General features: G+C 36.2%; 1 protein-coding gene across 2 annotated transcripts in view; it reads right to left on the reverse strand.

Moving 5' to 3' along the window:
* Positions 1 to 2,756: 2,756 nt before the first annotated feature.
* USP7 (ubiquitin specific peptidase 7) overlaps positions 2,757 to 18,955 on the reverse strand; it is a 59,899-nt gene continuing 43,700 nt past the window's right edge. For both annotated transcript variants that reach the window (XM_014519799.2, XM_025203145.1), the window contains exons 19-30: positions 17,878 to 17,945; positions 15,709 to 15,809; positions 14,250 to 14,403; positions 12,555 to 12,622; positions 10,702 to 10,810; positions 10,499 to 10,576; positions 9,973 to 10,073; positions 8,693 to 8,792; positions 7,729 to 7,848; positions 5,690 to 5,761; positions 5,280 to 5,370; positions 2,757 to 3,833 (exon numbers count right to left, since the gene is read on the reverse strand). In XM_014519799.2, coding sequence (XP_014375285.1) covers positions 3,727 to 3,833; positions 5,280 to 5,370; positions 5,690 to 5,761; positions 7,729 to 7,848; positions 8,693 to 8,792; positions 9,973 to 10,073; positions 10,499 to 10,576; positions 10,702 to 10,810; positions 12,555 to 12,622; positions 14,250 to 14,403; positions 15,709 to 15,809; positions 17,878 to 17,945 — 1,169 coding nt within the window. In that variant the 3' untranslated portion in view covers positions 2,757 to 3,726. The remainder of the gene's footprint in view (positions 3,834 to 5,279; positions 5,371 to 5,689; positions 5,762 to 7,728; positions 7,849 to 8,692; positions 8,793 to 9,972; positions 10,074 to 10,498; positions 10,577 to 10,701; positions 10,811 to 12,554; positions 12,623 to 14,249; positions 14,404 to 15,708; positions 15,810 to 17,877; positions 17,946 to 18,955) is intronic.

Below are 18,955 nucleotides of genomic sequence, written 5' to 3' on the forward strand. Positions count from 1 at the left end.
GCAGGGGGTCAGGCTAGATGATCTGTTCAGGTCCCTCCTGACCCTAGCTACTATGAAACTATGAAATACAATGGTCTCTCTCCAGCCAGCTCCACCATTCATATAATAAAAGTAGTTTTGCAGAAAAACTCTGGAATCTGAGACAAACATATTCTGCAAAATCAAGTTCAAGCTGTCATGATTTTTGAAAAAAATCAACAGCTTTTGACTCAAGATAATTTCCAGTATAAAAGTAAATGAGTGAACACAGACACAGATTCAGTGTTTTCTAGTCTATTTTATTTACAACACATACAGTTTCTATAGAATATGGTTTCTAACATGTGTATGTTAAATATAAAAAGCATAGCATAGCTAATATCTACTTACTGATTACTGCAGCCAACATAAAACCCATAGGACAGACTGAATGGTCCAAGCCTCAGGTTTAAAATACTGAAGGCTCTCTGGTTCTCGAACTACAGGTTCAAATCTAGTAGCATCAACTCAGAAGGGAAAAGGGTTGAGGTAGATACAGTTCACTGAGTTCCCAAAGTAATTTGCTCTGCGTGCGTCTTTTTCAAAATACATAAATAAATAAATAAATCTGAAATTTGTGCGTCATGTTTTGAAATGGTAGGAGTTTGCCCAGCTGGTGGTAGCCAAAACTCTAGTGAGCACTGGTAGGAAGTATACCAAGTTGACTGCTACTTTCCATCCCACACACTACTTTAGTTCACTCATCCTATCTGTATTAGTTTATAAAGCGCTTTTGAGATCCTCTGGAAATAAAGGCACTAAGGAACATACAATTATTTTTATTTTGATAAAAACAATTCAGGTTTCTCATTATAATATGCTGCTGTGATCCTGCATAACATGAGAACAAATGGCATGATTTTCTTTTTGTTTTATTGCTTTTGTTGCAGTCAGTTTTTGCTACTCAGCTATGATAAAATATAAACTAGAATGGAAATTAGTTATTTTGAAAATGACATTGTATTCTTGTAAATTATTAAATTGAACAAAGATACTGCACCTGAGATAATACCCTGCCTTCCTTTGTTGTGTTAGGGATTTCTGCCCCTGAATACTACTTGCACTCTAAAAGTCACCTCAAAATCCTCAGTGAAGAAGGAAGTTGGAGAAGCAAAATGCCTTCTAATATGCAAATTCCTGTTCAGAGTTAATGCACAAGTACTATCAATAACCACAATAGCAAAGTATGTGAAACTAAGCATCTTTAAAAAAACTAAAAAAAAAAAATCTATCCATCCCTCTGTCTCAGAAAGAACTAAAACATTTATTGACAACACTGAAAAAGATGTTTTTTCCTAAAGGACAAAAGAAGTAAGATTTTAGCTAAGGGTCAATGTTACCACACTGTGCGAGTCAACATTCAATCATTTTAAAAGAATGAGGTGGGGTATTTGACTATACTTACACTACCGTTCAAGAAAGGTACATCACTTCTGAATGGAATTACCTAGATTTTCTGAAAATCCTGGTATTTACTGAGGGCATTTAAAAGACAATCCAAACACCCAATAAGGACTAGATTGCTCCGGACTGCATCAGAATCTTCACCAGTTTAACACAACCATGAATCAAGAGACATCAATTATCTGTTTAAGGCATACCATTTAAAGCACTTTTTTCCACATCATACTTTCAAACCTACAAAAATAAATGTAAATAATTTACCTTGACTGGAAAGATAAAAGACATGATTAAACACACAACATGCAATCACCAAAAGTATTTAAAAATAAAAGTGAAAGTGAGTAAGCTTATTTAAAAACTGAAATTAAGAAAACTTTTAAGAACTGATGCTTCTGGCGAGCTGTTTTTTTTAAATAACCACCAGAACCAAATTTCAGAAAAAATTATAAAGGCCATAACATGTATATAACCCCTATTATATGTTTATTGATAGGTTGGAAGAAAGGAAGCGTCTAAGAACGCTTATGATTATGAATACAGGGAGCACAATACAACAGGAATCTATCACTCTATTAAGAGAGCTTACCTTTAGAGACTCCAGGTTTTACCTTACACCTTTTATAATATTAGAATTGAGAATCTGGACCACAAAATTTTGTACAGGCAGGCAGAGTCAAGTCTACTACAAAGACTCTACTACAAGCTTTACAAACAAACTAGTAAAATATTTTTCCATTCATCTTATTTGTACATGATTCCCTCCTATGAACTTTTGTTTCTTAAGCTAAAATTAGGAAGCAAACACCCCCACCCACAACCCCGCCCACAAAAATCCCCTCAAACTTCAAAACAACCAAACCCAGTTAATACATTGGCAATATTAAAATGAAAAAAATATCTTCAGCAAAACCTTACAAATGAAAACATTTCCCAAACTGTATTTCCAGGAAGAGCAGAAATCTTCTTCAATGTCCATGTCATCACTCACCGAAGTAAAATTTTATAGAAAATTTTATTCAACATACAACATTTTCCAGCAAAAAAGGCAATATACAGGAAGAGTTGTTGTACACTGCGGCTACAGAAACAAAATAAAATACTGAAAAAGAATGTAAAATTAAGAAGTGTGAATTGCTGATTCTATCTTTACTGCACTCAAAACTAGACACGCGGCTGGCATTAGCTCCAAAAGAAAAGGAAGCAGTCTGGGGACTGAAATAAAACTACACACAATGAATATCAACATCAGTGAAGTTCACTTGCAGACTCACCCAACAAAATTAACCTCCAAGTGTTAAATTGTACAAGTTCATTCATTAAATATACAATTTCATTTTTTTCATTTTTCCTTTTTCCTTTTTTGTTTTCTTTTTTCTGTTTCTTCTTTTTTTCTTTTTCTTTCTTTTTTTTTTGTTTTTTACAAATTCAACAGCTTACTAAACACTAGTGAGCATGCCCTCTGTGCTAAAAGGCTATTTCTTGTGTTTTTCCCATCTCTTTCCTCTTTAACTAAATCGATTATATTTATAATCCTTTCACCTGCTTTTGCCAACTTCGAGTGTCATTTTATTTGTCAAAAGACAACATAGTAAACTTTAACTGTATGTGTCAAGGTTTGTAAATTTAATAAAAAGACCCAAATATCTTTTAGGACTCAGAGCATCCATTTGGCAAAACGGGATGCAAAGTAGTGATTGAATTAAATGAAAACTAGTTTATTTAAAAAGATTCTATGCAACTGGATGAGACAAAAATCCCGAATAAGTGCCAACAATGTACACAATGAAGTAGAGATTGCTATTTATTGATGATGTGAGTTTTTTGCATTTACAAATGCACAAAAATGTCATTTTAAAGTATAACTGAAGGAAATAAATCCGATGTGAGTCTAAACATAAGACTTACTAGCTGCTGTGATGGTGAATACCACACCAGGAAGGGCAGCCAGCTAGCTTATGCCATCTATAAACGTACTACAGACAAATATTTTGCCAATGTCAACTGGTCTACTAAACTCTTCCCTCATTATGCTGACAATTGCCTTGCATTACGTTTACCATAAAATAACTCTCATTGGCATCCAAGCTTTATAAAAACACCTTCATTTTGCTCAAAAAGGGCAGTCAATAGATACAGAGAAGCCAAACTGAACAGCCTCAACAAAATAAAATTAACATCAGCAGCAAATCCTCTTGCTGAAGACTTCAGATATAGTGCACGTGTACCAAAGTTCTACTGTTGTTAAAAAGGTGCACACACACACTTATTTGTTGTCCCTTGCCTTGAACAAATGGGTTAAGTGAGTCAGTTATGGATTTTAATAGCTTTCTCCAGGTAAGTGTAGCGACTTCTCTTTGGGGCCTTGTTGAAGTGGTCAAGCCCTAGCCATGGCCTTGGATGAGACATGTTGCCTAGAAAAGGGAAGAAAAGAGGGAACAGGGGTTTAATTGGTACAAATCATTCAAATACCTTCTGCATGGCAATTTATGAAACATCTTAAGTCTTGCCATATTAACGCAACAAAAGGATTGTAGAAGCCTTTCACATCAACCATTGCATTTCCTCTAGCACACCATACAGCTGTGTTCTTTGATCAATTGAATGTTTTTTTCTTCAACTTTAATGCCTGTAAAGAGCGACAGTCCAACACCAAAACACCACACACTACTTAATTAGTGGCAGAACATACCACTCATTTTCAGTCTGTCTAGATTAGGATTAATTGAAGTATTTTTAGAAAGTGTTAGACAACTTTTTGAAAAGTCAAGTGTAGAGGTGCACAGCCATTGTTAACATGTGCTAAGTCAGTCTAGTTAAAGCCTGGGACAGACCCAAGGCTTTAGCTTGTTCAGTTCAGCATGAGGGAGACAGTCTATGTTTAACTTTTGCAAGTTACAAATTCAGCATCTTCCGATTTTCACTGCCAGTTTCAGCATTGCTCTTTTCATTCTAGTTTACCTTATTATTCTTATTATACATTATTGACTATATCAGGTTAAACAACGCTGCTTTTAATTTTGTTTCTACAGTCCATTAATTACTTTGAAAATCAGGCCTTTTTCACCCTCAACTGCTATTTTATCCTCAGGAGAAGCCCTGAGAGAATGAAAGCCCTACTCAGTATTGAATGCATACAAGTCCCACAGGTTCCAATGGTTTTGCACCTCCCCATGCTAGCATGGTGAACAGAACTTTAAGTACAAGTTAGTAAACAGATGCACAGCTGAATTTGGCATACTATATTTCTATACAGCATTAATTTCTCTTATCTAATGTCCTGCTCCTGTTAAGATTCTTCACATTCACTGGCAACATACAGAGACTACATTAACTCTACAGGAAATATAAGAAATCAACAACTTGTTTGGGACAGTCTTAGTTTTAAAATGTTCATGAGAATGCAGCTTGCACTATATATAGCAATACAGTGTTTATGTTACTCCATGAAAAATGTGTGGAAATCAAGTATGCAAAGTAGGATAGGATGGACAATAGAGCAAAAATAACAGCTGACACTGCAGCTTCCTTTTAGCTTTGTCTAATGCAATACTCAGTCACTTGGGGACACACTTGGGAAAACACATGGTATGCAAGTATTTTGCTTTTAGATGTTTAATATTCTCTCATATTAAGCAATCTATACACTTAGAAGAGTGATGTACTATATTTAACTGTATATAAATATTTATATGTATATAAGCAAACATTTGATTATGATCATTGATTATTATGTACAGAGAGCAACAAAGCTTCTTTGTTTCTTAAATTAAAGTCCTGCTTTACAACAGACTGCATAACAAACAGCAAAGCAACAGCTGCAGTTTGAAAGAATAAAGTCAGGTCAATTAGTTACTCACCAGGTTGGGGCTCAAAATCTTTCAAGTTCACTTCATACTCATCTTCATTTAGGTACTGGTGCCGACCCATCATTACAATGGCAAACTTAAACTTCAAAAAGGAACAAAATTATCAAGAGTTTGGATAAAAGCAAAACTTTATAAATGAAGCAACAGTCCTCTCAGCAAAAGCAGAAAATGGATTGATTTTGTGGCATGGTTTCCAAGCAAGGAAAGAGGAAACTGAAAATTCTTATATAGCACTTTTTCTCCTTGCTTACTGCCACTTATTCAGACAATCCCAAAAACAGTTGATCTAAACTGAATCTTATTTTTTTCTGATAAATTAGCTGGGCTGATTTGTATTATGATTTTTTTTAACTTTAGGATTTATAAACATCAACAAAAACCCTTCCCCACTAGACTGTTACCTTTTCAAATTCTTTTTCTTGGATGTCCAACATTGTTTGAATCCGCTTCATCACCTCTCTGAAGTGTTCACCCTATCAATTCAACAAGATAGCTTGATATATTTTTTTTTAAAGGAACTGGATGACTGTTGTGTTGGTTCTTTCCCCATGCTGCATTCAAATATGTTACACACATTACTCAGTTATTTCCAAAATTACATAAATGTTATTTAGTTGGTGGCAACATACAGCATGTACAGTTTTGATTCTCAGTTTATCATCAGTAGCTTATCTTCAATATTGCTCTAATTTGATCAAACACTTCACTTGTTTAGTTGTAATGGTATATAACTTATGGCATTTAAATCAGGTTAAGACTGAGACATAAAGGAAGAAGTTTAGTAGGCAGAAAAAAGCTAGTGTTAAAACCCCCCCCACAAAACAAAACCCAAACACTTATGCAAATACAATCTATCTCCACCACGCTGCAATTTTGGCCTGAATTAGCATTATCATTGAAGCATCCGTTTTGTGTTATAATATAAAACCCCAAGAGATGATGCACTGGAACCAGAAAACATCAGTAACACAGTCACTAGAGAAAGGGAAGAATAAAATATGGCCCTCCTTCAAAATAATGCACATATTCACTTGGTACTGTTATGCACATATAAAATATGCATCTACAACCCTCCCTCTAAAATGTGGAAATGCACACATTTCTCAAACCAAATCTTATAAAACTAGATAAATACTCATAAAAATGGATATGTAAGAACCAAAAAATAGCTTGGGAGTATTTTTAATTGACTGGCACTAGAGACTTGCTAATATACTATTAAAGTTAAAAGGCTATATATGGTTCTGAATTGGAATCATAAATAAAAAAAAGCAAAGAAGTTAACTTTCAAAATTAAAGCCAAGCCTTTTCACTTTTGCAATGGTTTCTGTCTTTGATGAAGTGCATGACAAAATTTAAAATAAACCATTTGAATTATAAGCTGATAAAGTTATGTTGGAAAAGGTACACAGAAAGCGAAATGTGCTCGTTTTTCATAACCACATAACTCACATCGGAGCCAAATAATTCATTCTTAGGCAAGCACTAATCAGGCGAAACTTCAAGACAAAGATCTTTTTAAAATTATTACAGCTAGACCACAAATCCAGAATTGATAAAGGCTCCATTGTAGCAGACATATAAACTCGTACTAAAAAACAGACTCTGCCATGAAGAGTTTATAATCTAATTATACAAAGGAGACAGAACGGGAAGGAGGAAGTGTTATAAATGAAGAACTGAGAAGCAGAAACATTTAAGTGATTTGATTTGAGAATCACAGAAGGAATCTGTTATAAAAAAAGAAGAAAAAAAAAACCAGGAACTGAAATTTAATCTGCTGGATCATAGTTCAATAACTTATTCATAAACCAGAGGCAGTCAACACCGGGTCTGGAAGTTTGGCAGTGAAGGAACAGTGACACAGTTCACTACCAAATTTCCAGACCCATTGGAAGCCCTGGGCCCTGCATGCTGGATTGAGGGCCTGATCCCAATGCACAGGCCCAAGCAGGGGGGGCACGGGGCCCCAGGGCCCAATCCTGTTGTGGAAGGCTGGGAGGGGGAAGAACTAGACCCCCAGGAACCAATCCCAAAGGTGGGGGTAGCACCGGGGCTCCAGGAACCAATGCTAATGCTCAGGGGCAGGAGAGGTGGCCCCAGGGCCCGCTCCTGGAGTTTGGGGCAGGGAGGGGGCAGTGTTGGGCCCCATGGACCAATCCTGGTGCCAAAGGACCAGACCTGCTCCATTCATCTGGTTCACAGGCCCAAAAGGTTGAGTGCCACTGTCATAAGCCACTCTCCCACACATTTTCTTCTGCAGTTTGGAATGGATTCAGAACAAGTTTCATAACTGAATAGTTTGAGAACCTTTTCCATAGGAATTATATTTTGCCATATATATATATATTTGGCATCAGTGTTCTACTTTTTTGTACAGAAATTTATGAAGACACTAAATAAAAGAATCCTATACAGGAATGAAGGAAACATAGTATACCTGGTGTATCCTCAACAAGAATGGAATTCCAAATGTTCCAAAAACCTCTTTGTGGAAGTGTGCCACTGTGATTAGCATCTCATTTTCCTTATCTATATCTACCTGGTCCAGAGGGATTTCCTAAATTCAGATACAAAACTATGATCATGATAGGCTAAAACTGGCAAGAAAACTTTAACATGTAAAAACATAAGCAATCCATAGTCTTAACATCTATAACCAACCAAACAACACATCTTAAACTAAAAGGAACTTCAGTGACAAAAGGTCATTTAAGAGCCATTTTTTTCAGGGTGTTTGTGGGATAAGGAATGGATGTCAGAGGCAATTTCCCTTTAGCTTCCTTTCATGGGTTTTTTGTCACAGAGCCAGGATGCAAGACCTCAACATGAAGTTATTTCCCTGCCACACAAAGAGACTTCACAAATCAAATGTTTTCTGTGTGGTGGCTATGACAATATCCCTATGCACTCCTCCTCATTTCTTTTTAGTGATAAATTTATACTTATGGCTTAATTTCATTCCATACTTATGAAATTTGATACAAGTTAAGTGCTGATTGCTTCAATCATTTTAAGTAAAAGAAAGAAAGTCTTGAGGCTCAAACCATGTCATCTAGCTCAAAAACCTAACTGAACACAACTCCCCAATTAAAAGGAAAGGAAGAAAAAGTATGCAGGCAAGCACAAATTTACAACTTGGAAATTAGGTGCTGAGCACAAAAATTTACAGCACAAGCCCTGTGTGAACCTGGGAATTGCTGATGAAGAGGCTAATGACTATGGATTATTCCTTGTACAGATTTAATTTTCTCTCATAAAATTATTTGGGCATAAATCATTACAGGTTTAAAGAACCTTAAGTTCCTCTTTAGTGTAATTGTTTTAAAGTTACCATGCAAGCCAGCTAGTCTGCTTAGAAGAGAACAATCTGAAAATTGTAATTCATGCTGCTTAAGATTTACCTCTATTCGAAACGTTCGGCTTGTTGCAGGTGATAAACACTCTAACAACTCATCTTCCTGATGGACACCAATTATTTTGTAGCTTACAATTTCTAGCAGCCTTAAAAAAAAAGAAAAGAAAAGAATCAGTATAACGTTCGTTTAATACAGTGGTTTTCAAACTTTTCTGGCCACATACTGCTTTACTTGTAAAACAGTGCTGCTCACACTCCCAACACCCTCTTTGCATGTCCATTCCTTAGGAAGTGTTGACATAGACATCAATGTGCAGCAATGTCATTATTCATGTATTAACCAACCCAAAGTTCCAACACCATTATTAAAATTTAGGCATAAGCTCCTTGGCTAAGCACTGCATACTCCCAGGAGTAGGCCTACTCCACTTTGAAAACCACTGATCTAATAAACTTGTAACATATTACTACAACCAGAATTAAAATTATATTACTACTGGTATAGTTTATATTAGTTAGCATCTAAGGCAGTGATGCTCAATCAGGATGTCATGGCACCTTGAGGATCCTTGAGATCCTTTCAAGGGCGCCACACAATGATAGCACTGTTAGGTGAACAGGCAAACACAGGGATTTCAAACAAAAATCCATACCGTTAAAAATACTCTGCCCTGATGTGGTCTTTGAGTTATTTGCAACAGAAAAACTGCTGTATTATTTTTCTGTAGTAAACAATGAGTGACGACTAAGAGCTGGCATTTTTGAGGGCTGCCTTGAAGTTAAAAGAGATTGAGAAACTGCTCTAAATAAAGAGCAAACCGGCCCTATCTTTTGTTACTAGTTTAAAAACATGTTTCTACCAAAAGTACTCTCACAGAATTTCAATTACCAGGAAATAGTTTAACTCCTATGAAGAATCAGTGCACCTGCATCATATACTGACAGACGTAACTTATATTTTCCGAGATTATATGACAATGGATTTTTTGAATGTTTGAAAAGTGAGTGGCCTGAGCTGCTAGAAAACACAATAATTTTATAGACTGTCCAAACTGGCAAGTACAAAAAACATTAAATGTCAGTATATTTTTAGTCAATGGAAAAGTAAAGGATTTTTTTTATGCAATCTTAACTTATTTACCTTGGTTGAAATTCCAGCATTAGATGTTTTGAAGCCCTTTGTAATACAGGTTTTAAATTCATAACACCAGACTTTCTGTTAATTTGCACTATATTTTCATGATACTGTAAACCCCAAAAGCTTTTGTTTAGATTAAATGAATAGTCAAACCCATGAAAATCAATATCCTTTCCAGCAGTACTTACCTTAGTTTCCCCGAACCCTTCTCAGAGAGTTCTACAGCTTTTTTACATTCTTCCAAGAGGTCCCGTACACACCCATGCTTATCTGGATATAGCGTTATTTCCTATATAATATTTAAAATAAAAAAAAAAATTAGAGAAACTGAAAAGTTAATAACCACAAAGGACAAAACATGCTGAATTCTGACTTTCACACTAATGCTTGTGTAACAGATTTTATTACTAACAAACATATGCCAAAAAAATACCTTGCTTTTTCCAATCCTTATTCTTAGGAACTGTAAGTTGGTGACAATATACATATTTAGCATGTTACCCAGAGAATAAGAGAGGCAACTTTTGTTAAATTTCTAAGTGGCACAAGAATTAAAAAAACAAACAAACATCTGCATACTTAATCATTATCACATATGTACAATATATTATCAATATATTATTAAATGTTTTATAAAAATGACTAACTGTATATAAAATATATATGAAAAAACATGTAAAAAAAATTACTAGCAGTAGCCAAAACCGTACTCACCTCTTCCCTAAATTGGCTATTTAGCCATATGCACTTAAAACTTCTCCGGTTTTCAAAATCTGTGATTTTCATTTTGAGCTGAGGGAAGAGAGGAATAAAAACAAAAACCACACACACACTTTAAAACAGGCTTGTAAAGACAATCACATTTTCCTTCCCCTTTCCTGCTTCCTCCCCCACCCCGCAACAATGAAGTTTCGTACCTGTTGATAGTAAAGTTTTTTAGGTTGCCTAGGTTTGAAGAACTGCAGGAGATCTCTTAAAGTACCTTCATAATTATGTCTAAGAGGATTACCTGGGCCATCCCTATAACTACAGAAGAAAACACCACATCAACATCATTTCATCATTCTTCTCTACACAGTAAATAACCAGTAGGAATGTGAAGTAAGTTTAGCTGTCTATAACATTTGAGAGGATAAGAAACAGTTGTCCAAATTATACATCGTTATGTTTAGAGAGCTCAGGCAATTTTTTGAAATTAAGGTATTTATGAGTGCAAATCGCATCAACTTTTAGGAGGAGCAGGGTGTTTTATTCTCTTTCCTCCCTGTCTGTTTTAAAGTACTCCTCTCCATTATAAACCAAAGACCTGAAGTCTGCAATTAGCAGTGCAAACAGAGCCCAAAAATAAACCTAATATATCACAGCCTTAGTTGTAAATAAAAAAGAAAATATTTGTAATGTTTTGCTTTTTGATTACCACCTTTTTTAGAAAGGCATGGTCAAATCAGTGTCCTATTAACTCTGATAATATAACAAAACTATTCTGAACCAATCAGAAGCCAAATCTAACATAACAGCTTTTAGAACTGTAGTTTACCATATACATTTTAATAGTTTTAAAATCTATCTATCTTTCTTGAATGAAACATATTCAGTCTCTTGATACCAAAGGCCACTATGGCTAGGATCCTTTAAAATCAAAGGCTGCCTGTAGACGTGTTGGGAGGCTGCTCCAATGTGCTGTAATTACAGTGCATCTGAGCAGACTTGATTAATTGAGTCTGCTGGAGTATGCTAATTAGCGTGTTCCAGCCAGCCTCCATGTCTTGTGTATCAGCGTCCCCACACTTCAAAATGGCAGCAGGGGTGTTTTAACTAACGCTCATTTGACAAGCTTTAGTTAAATTGCCCCTGGTGCCATCTCAAAGTGTGGGGATGCTAATACATGAGATGCTAGGGTGCTTTAATTACAGCAGCTCTTGGAGCCACTTTAATTAAAGTGACTCCCCCTCCCCCACCCCTGGAGCGCACGTATAAATGCCCAATGATTTCCCCTATGGTCAGCAACCACAGTTGTTCTAACTAGCTAGACTGGGGTGCTCCCCACACCAGGCCTGATCCAGACCATCGAGCCATGTCATTTGGCCTGCGGGGTTCCCTAAGGGCCCAGAAATTTAGCGATGGGGGCTAAAGTGATAGCAATTAATGCTGCCACTGCTCCCACACTACCAAATTTCCAAGCCCCATGGGTCAGATGACATGGTCCTGCATGGGGGACTGGTGTCACAGGGCTCCAATGGGCATGTGAAGGCAGCTGGGAGCTTCCAGGCCCCATCCACAATATGGTGGTACTGGGCCAGATTCAATCCAGCCCTGACCTCTCATGCATGCCAGAACTGGCCCACAGACTGGATCCAGTCCATGGACCCACTTCACATCAGTCATCTGGCGTGTAGTGCTAAAGGTTTGGGCACCACTAAGCTAGACAAACTGCTGCAAAGAGATGCATGCCAAACCCATACCTACTCAGAGGAAGATATATCTGCTGCGCTAGTTTTATATAGCAGAGTGTTAAGCAGCTATCTAGATTAATACTCTTGTTATATATCATTTTGGTCTACAATATTACACAACTCTCATAACATGCAACTGAATGCCCATTTAAAGTTCTTGAAAATAAAGATTTAGTTGTGACAACACAGGAGATGCTATTAAATAATTAAGGAATTTACTAAGCCTATCCCTGTGTTAAAATCAGTTTAAAGATATGTTAAACAAAAAAAGTGACAAATTTAAGCTAAAACATTATATTTATACAAACTCATCTTACCCTTGGGACTTGAAAAACTGTAGTAACATTGGATCTGTATTAAGTCGCTGTGCAACTGTCTTTGCAACCTGTGGAAATAAAATATTTTTAAAAGTTCTAAATGACTTCAGTCATTTATGTTACTGATTTGTCTTTGGTCATGCATAGTATTGTCTGTATTTACTTTCTGTAAGGCTCAGGGAATCTTGTGAGAGAAAAACAGTAATACCTAATCCCTACACTAGTGGTGATGGAATTCAGGAACTGAGGTCTCTGGTATTTCAAGATGGTGGACATCCTATTAGATCTTGTACAGTAACCATTAAATGCCTAGCATAGGACAGTTTTATTTGCTCCCTTTTTATAAAAGAGTAAGCTATTAAATAACAATAAAGATCCTAGACCTTAATACCTTGTAGGAAAATTGGAAATAACTCTGCCTGTTTTCTTCACCCTTCCATTTATTACTGTAGCTGTGGGGAAAATGAGTGGTTTGTGAAATCACAAGCAGCACATAGTTCACCACAATATTAATTGTCCAATCACAACTGGTATAAAAGAATTAGCAATTCAGGGGACAAAATAGGAAACAGACTGCTGAAAGCAGATATAATCACAACAGTGATCATAAAATGGCACTTATTTGCTCCCTGATGCATGCAGATGCTCTCAGTTGCCATCTTCAATGTCAAAAATAAATTTGGCATCCTTCAGTGTTTCTTGATACTGCAAAAAACAACAACAACTATGGGGCATGAACAGGATCTATTTTGGCTAAAACACAGTAGTTCTACTAAATCACAATTAGCAGAACTATTAATTATTATTTCAGTATTTTTCCCTTTTGACCATTTTAAATGTATAATTTTGGTGAGGCTTTGCTAGTACCATTAGTGCAGTTACAAAGTTAAAACAAGGGCATAAATTTAGCCTGCAGAATATTTACAATTGATTAGGATACTGAAGTCAGGGAAAAACAAAACAAAAAACCCTTATTTTCAGATCTCAAAGCTGATGGGAGGAAATATACAAACAAAATATCTTTAAACTGAATTATTTTTTTCTTAACTCTGTGATGTCCAGATCTCTATAATGTCATTTTTGGAAAGTATAGAAAAAAAGCTGGAATGGTTTCCATTAGTATTCACAGCATGCTAAGTAGATGCATGTAAATGAAAACAGTCCATACCTAAAAAAAGACTATTTTTAAGAGTATTTAATACAGAAAGTGTTATCCTGACCCACTAATTAATCTGAACTTGGTTTTGTTCCTATATTTGATTTTACTTACCATTGCAAAGGGGGAAAACATAAACGAGAAAGAAAAAGGATAAGTATGGTGGACTATAGGCAGTCTCTAGTCCCCTAAATCTCTAGGCCATCCTTTTCTCAAGGAATGCCCAAAATCACCACTTCAAATACTCATACATAACTACAAGTCATACAGAACAAGGACATCCTATAACATGCCACAACAGGTAAAGCATGCATTGCCCATGGCACTGTCAATGCCGTATCATTGCAATGAAGCATTATAGCAGCCCAGTCCAAAACCTGCAACTTTAGCTGTGGCCAACATATTAATACTCAAGAGGACAGTATGAAAATGCTCCAGAAGCCAGTAGCAAACATGACTAGAAAAAAAAAATCCTTTGTGGCCCCTAGTGATGAGTAGTAAATGCTCTAAAACAGACAGCTACAACACAAGATACACACCTGAAAGTAATTCATTCTGTTGGACAAAGTAACAACAAATCCAGGATCATTGGGGATGGTTTTATCACAGAAAATTACATCAACACGGTGGTAAAGGTCTCTGAAATATTCTTTTGCTGTTGGCAGCTCACTGTTGTCATTTTCTGGGTCATCTCTACAAAAATAGACAAATTGTCCCATTATGTACACAAATACAAATAACTAGGGCTTTTACATATGTTTCTACAGTAAATCAGTGACACTATTGAGAAATACAGAAATGAAGTTAGGAAATCTTCAGAGCCACCTTTTGTACACAGTAGAACTAAGAAAGTCGGTAGTGCTCCATACCCTTCAAATATATCTACTCTGGGCCAGGGCTTCTAGCATGCCTACACACTATACTCACTTATTTGCCAATCTGGTAGCATGCCAACCTCATTTGTTTCAGAGGGGCATTCAAATAGTACTCTTTCCCCCCCTCCTCCCAAGAAAGGCAACATGCCAGAATGTTTGATGTATTCACTATAGCTTTATTATTTTTGTTTACTTTGCAGAATGGCTGGATAGCAGCTCTTGAATCACAGATGTGAACCATCTGTATAGACACTGGTTTGGGTCACTACTGACTGGTACCCCTTCTCTGGCAGAGGAATAGCACCAGGGTACAAGCTGTGCACTTACCCAAAAGTCAGCAGCCAGCCAAAGGTGCATAACACCAACTGGGTCAACAGGGAATGCGAGTTCCAAGGCATGACATGAGAAATACATTCATCTCACATAATCTGGGGTAAGAGTGCTGAAGATAGACTAGCTGGCTTCCACCCACTGTCAGCCCATGGAGAAAAAGAGCAACACAGTTGGGTGTGACCAGGAGTGAGCGCACAGAAATGCCAATTTAAAGCCCCAACAAGGTTAAGATCCCTTCAACGGATATAAAAACTGCAGGGTTATCCTTTTGCCTTGGAGAAGCCTCCAATAAGCATTGATATCCCTATTAACTTCTAGAATGCACGCTCACTTAAATCAGGAGCATTTAATCACTGCAGGCCAGAGCACAAACAACGTGTTGGTACAAGTGAGGGAAAAAAGAGAAGGCAGTTTAGTTTAGTCTGAGAGGAGCTCCCAAAAGTCAAGCGTTTTCTACAGGAGACAATATAGAGACTAAGATCTGAACCGCACCAAAGATTTGCAGCTTCTGAGTTATGGTGGCTTTAGGGGCAAAGCTGTAGAATTTCAGACATTCTGATGATTAGTTTTTTAGGGAGGGTTTTCTTACAGAATTGGTAGCTAAACAATCTTAGTAGCTTAATTATTTCCCCCCTTTCGACCAGTGAATAGATATTTGCTGATAATATATCTGCTGTTAGAAAACGATGCTTTATTTGTAAACCACTATTAGAACTGCTAAATAGAAACTTTCACTTAATGTGAACCAGGTAATGTAAACATAATTATAGCCATCTTCTCAAATACATACTTCTGAAACACTATGATGTCACCATCCATAAGTTCATCAAGAGCTTTATCAAGAGACACATCATAGTCTTGAATTCTTTCAGTTAAATTGGGTTTAACTTCCTGCAGTAAAAACCAAAAGGACACACACAAAAAAATCAGACTCATTTCTGATTGTGCAGAGAAAATAAATGACAAAATAGTAAACAGGTAGTTGGCAAAGAGATAATAATGCAGGATAATGCATCATTTCTTTCAAATGTAAATAAATGGGAGTATGTAAGAACTGTGATGTTTTTAAATTTAGATTATATTTAATTCATAAATTTCATTGCTTCTGATGGAGATGGATAGTTCAGTTTTACTGATGAATTTGCATTAAATTCTCTCTCTTCTTACTAGCTTGAGTACATACATACCATAGTTCATTATATTTGAATAGTGGCTAGGTACTAAATATTTTCCAAAGTTTAAAGACAGTTTTCAACATGGATAGCTTTCTGAATTAGACTATCCAAGTAATACTAGTTTTTTCGGCAAGGTGTAACCTTTTTATGATAACAGACTATCTTTTCCTTTTAAACTAGGAGTATTAAGCACATACAATTTAACCGTAGAAAGCAGGTAGGTACTGTATGTTACTAAGATACAGGTACCATTGGTTGCATCACCTTGGGTGTTAGAATCTTTTGTGATCCTCAATCAGCCCCTCTGAAAGAAGATGCTTTTACACATTTTAAGTTACATTTAAGTTTGCAAGTGCATATATGGAAGTAGATGGTAGCAGTTCTGCCTGTCAGTATGGAAAATCTGTATGTACCTAACCCTTCTTCCCTTCCCCCTCAACCACCTGTGAGAGAGCAGTAATATGGCTGCTAATATGGCAGGCACTCAACATCAGAGTTCTTCCTACAGTAACAAGGGCTTCACTAAAAGTTCAAATCCCAGTAAAACAAGTATTACAAATATTTTTTTTAACTCCTATACTTGCGAAAGGGGGTGGGGACTCCCAAGCCTTGCCTGCTGCCTCGTATAATTTGGCAGAGGCAGGGGAAAATGCAACATTTCCTCCCCGCAGCTGGAGACAAGTCTAGACAGTTGCAGATGCAGAGGTGGGGCACGGAAAGTATGCAGACCAACCCTGCAAGCAGCAGCAGCTCTGCTGTCTGGCGACTCAGGGAACATCCATGGATTTAATGCTAGCAATTGCTAATAATACAAAATTTCCATATAGATAAGTTAATTCTTTATTGTTTTGTTTTCTAACTGCTAGTTCAAAGTTAGGTTTTTACTGATACTTTCCCAAAATATGAGGGACAAATTTTGAGATACAGCAAATTTGCAATACACTGTTGTGCATACCACTTTTATCAGTGAAAACTTTGCTTTGTTAGCTGTAATAAGCAGAAGCTACAAGAACAGTTTAAAGCATTTTGCTAGAATGTTCAATCAAGCCATTATATTTAAGGAAACGTAACTCTCAATTCACTAGGAAGAGGGATACTAACAACCTTCACAATGCCCTTCAACCCAGCTTTGTGGCAAGGCCATGACAAGGTATGCAAGCACATAGTAAGTTATTAGCAACTCTGATGTAAAAAACACCATATACTCTTATTACAAACTGTCATAGCAATACTTGTCAGAGCCAGTGTTTCAGCATTTAAGTTTCCAGATATCCAGGCCCAGTTTAAAAGAGACTGTAAATACTCTTGAGAAGATCAGAAAATAACCTATTAAATAAAAACACAACCAAATGCATTTTATAGATTATTTCTTTTCAGTGAATGACTATAAATTTCAACTTGTCTTAATAATAAAGTTTTGAATCAACTTCAAAGAAGAATTTTGTCTGGTTCATTCGAGACAGATGAATCTCATATGATACATTAGACCACATGGTTAAACCAATCTATCTTAAAAGAGAGCTAGCATTAACCTAAGCCACTTTTGAAACTGTCCAATTTTCAGGTTCCTATGGAATCTAAATTTTCACAGCATAAACTGACTTCTTTAAAGTTTAAGGATGATTCTGAATGTATTTTAAATCATATTTATTTAAATTGTATTTGAAATAACTTAAGTGCTATTTTAGTGAAATTCTTAGCTTTCATATTACATGGCAGTTTTTTCTTATAGAAAACTTGCTAATAAACAGATCTAGATTTATTGTAGGAATAATAATTCAAACCTCATAGAGGATAAGGTTAGTTTCTTGAGGAAATCCTGCTCTCTCACACATAACTGGAAGCAAGTCACCTATTAAAAAAGAAAAGAATATTTAGTACAGTATAACTTTTGCTACTAATGAAAGGTATAGGTTAGGATACAGAAAGATTTCCATTATAACCTTCTCCCAACCACTGCTCATATGCCCAGCTTTCTGAAAAATAATTCTCTTAAGCCAAAACTTTCCATGATTGGAAAGAGTCCAAAAGATAGTTTGCTTTTGTTTTAGGGTTTTTATTTAATTTGAGGAAATTCTATATAGCTAACATGATAAATAATGATTCCCCGCCCCCCATTTTAAGATTATTTAATCTCTTGTCTTTTTTTCTTTTTTTAAAAACAAAACAACCCACAAACATAGTTGGAGTAAAAGAAAATGGAAAGTCTGAAACATTGCATTTTGAATTAAGCCATTGTTAATGAGCTGCATCACTTGCATTGTTTGGGGACAGAGCAGGAATTAACATTAACAGGATTGGTGTAAAGCAGAACTACACCCCCCCACCCCTTCAACCTGACAGGCACAGGGGCTGCTGTTCTCAGGCTGCTGCTGGGATAAATTATACAAGGGCATTTTACAAATATTACAGCAGAACACTTTGCACCAAAACTCTCAACAATTCTCATTAAATTGTAGCACTCATGATAAGAAAAAAAAACCCAAAACCCCTATTAGCATGAAAAATGTAGATCCCAAAATTTTACACAGTCTGAAACATCTGCTGTGCTCACAACCATACAATAAAATCCTAAATTTTAATATGGTAACAAAGATATAATTATCCCTGCATCAAGCAATATGCTCTTACCCCAATAACTTAAGTTTTTTAGATAACCGTCTCCAGATAAATTGCAGCAACAAAGATAGAACCAACACTTCTTGCACCCCATTCATCTCAAAAGGTGGTATGAACAAAGCCTAGCTGAAGCATATGGAGTACAGACAATGGAGTATAGACAATTGAACTTGTGTTAAAATAAAAGGATGTTAAACTATGCTAACTCAATAATTAGGTCGCACAATATATTTCAGAGTTAGG

The sequence above is a fragment of the Alligator sinensis genome, unplaced genomic scaffold (genome assembly GCF_000455745.1).
Source record: "Alligator sinensis unplaced genomic scaffold, ASM45574v1 scaffold73_1, whole genome shotgun sequence".
Lineage (NCBI taxonomy): Eukaryota > Metazoa > Chordata > Crocodylia > Alligatoridae > Alligator > Alligator sinensis.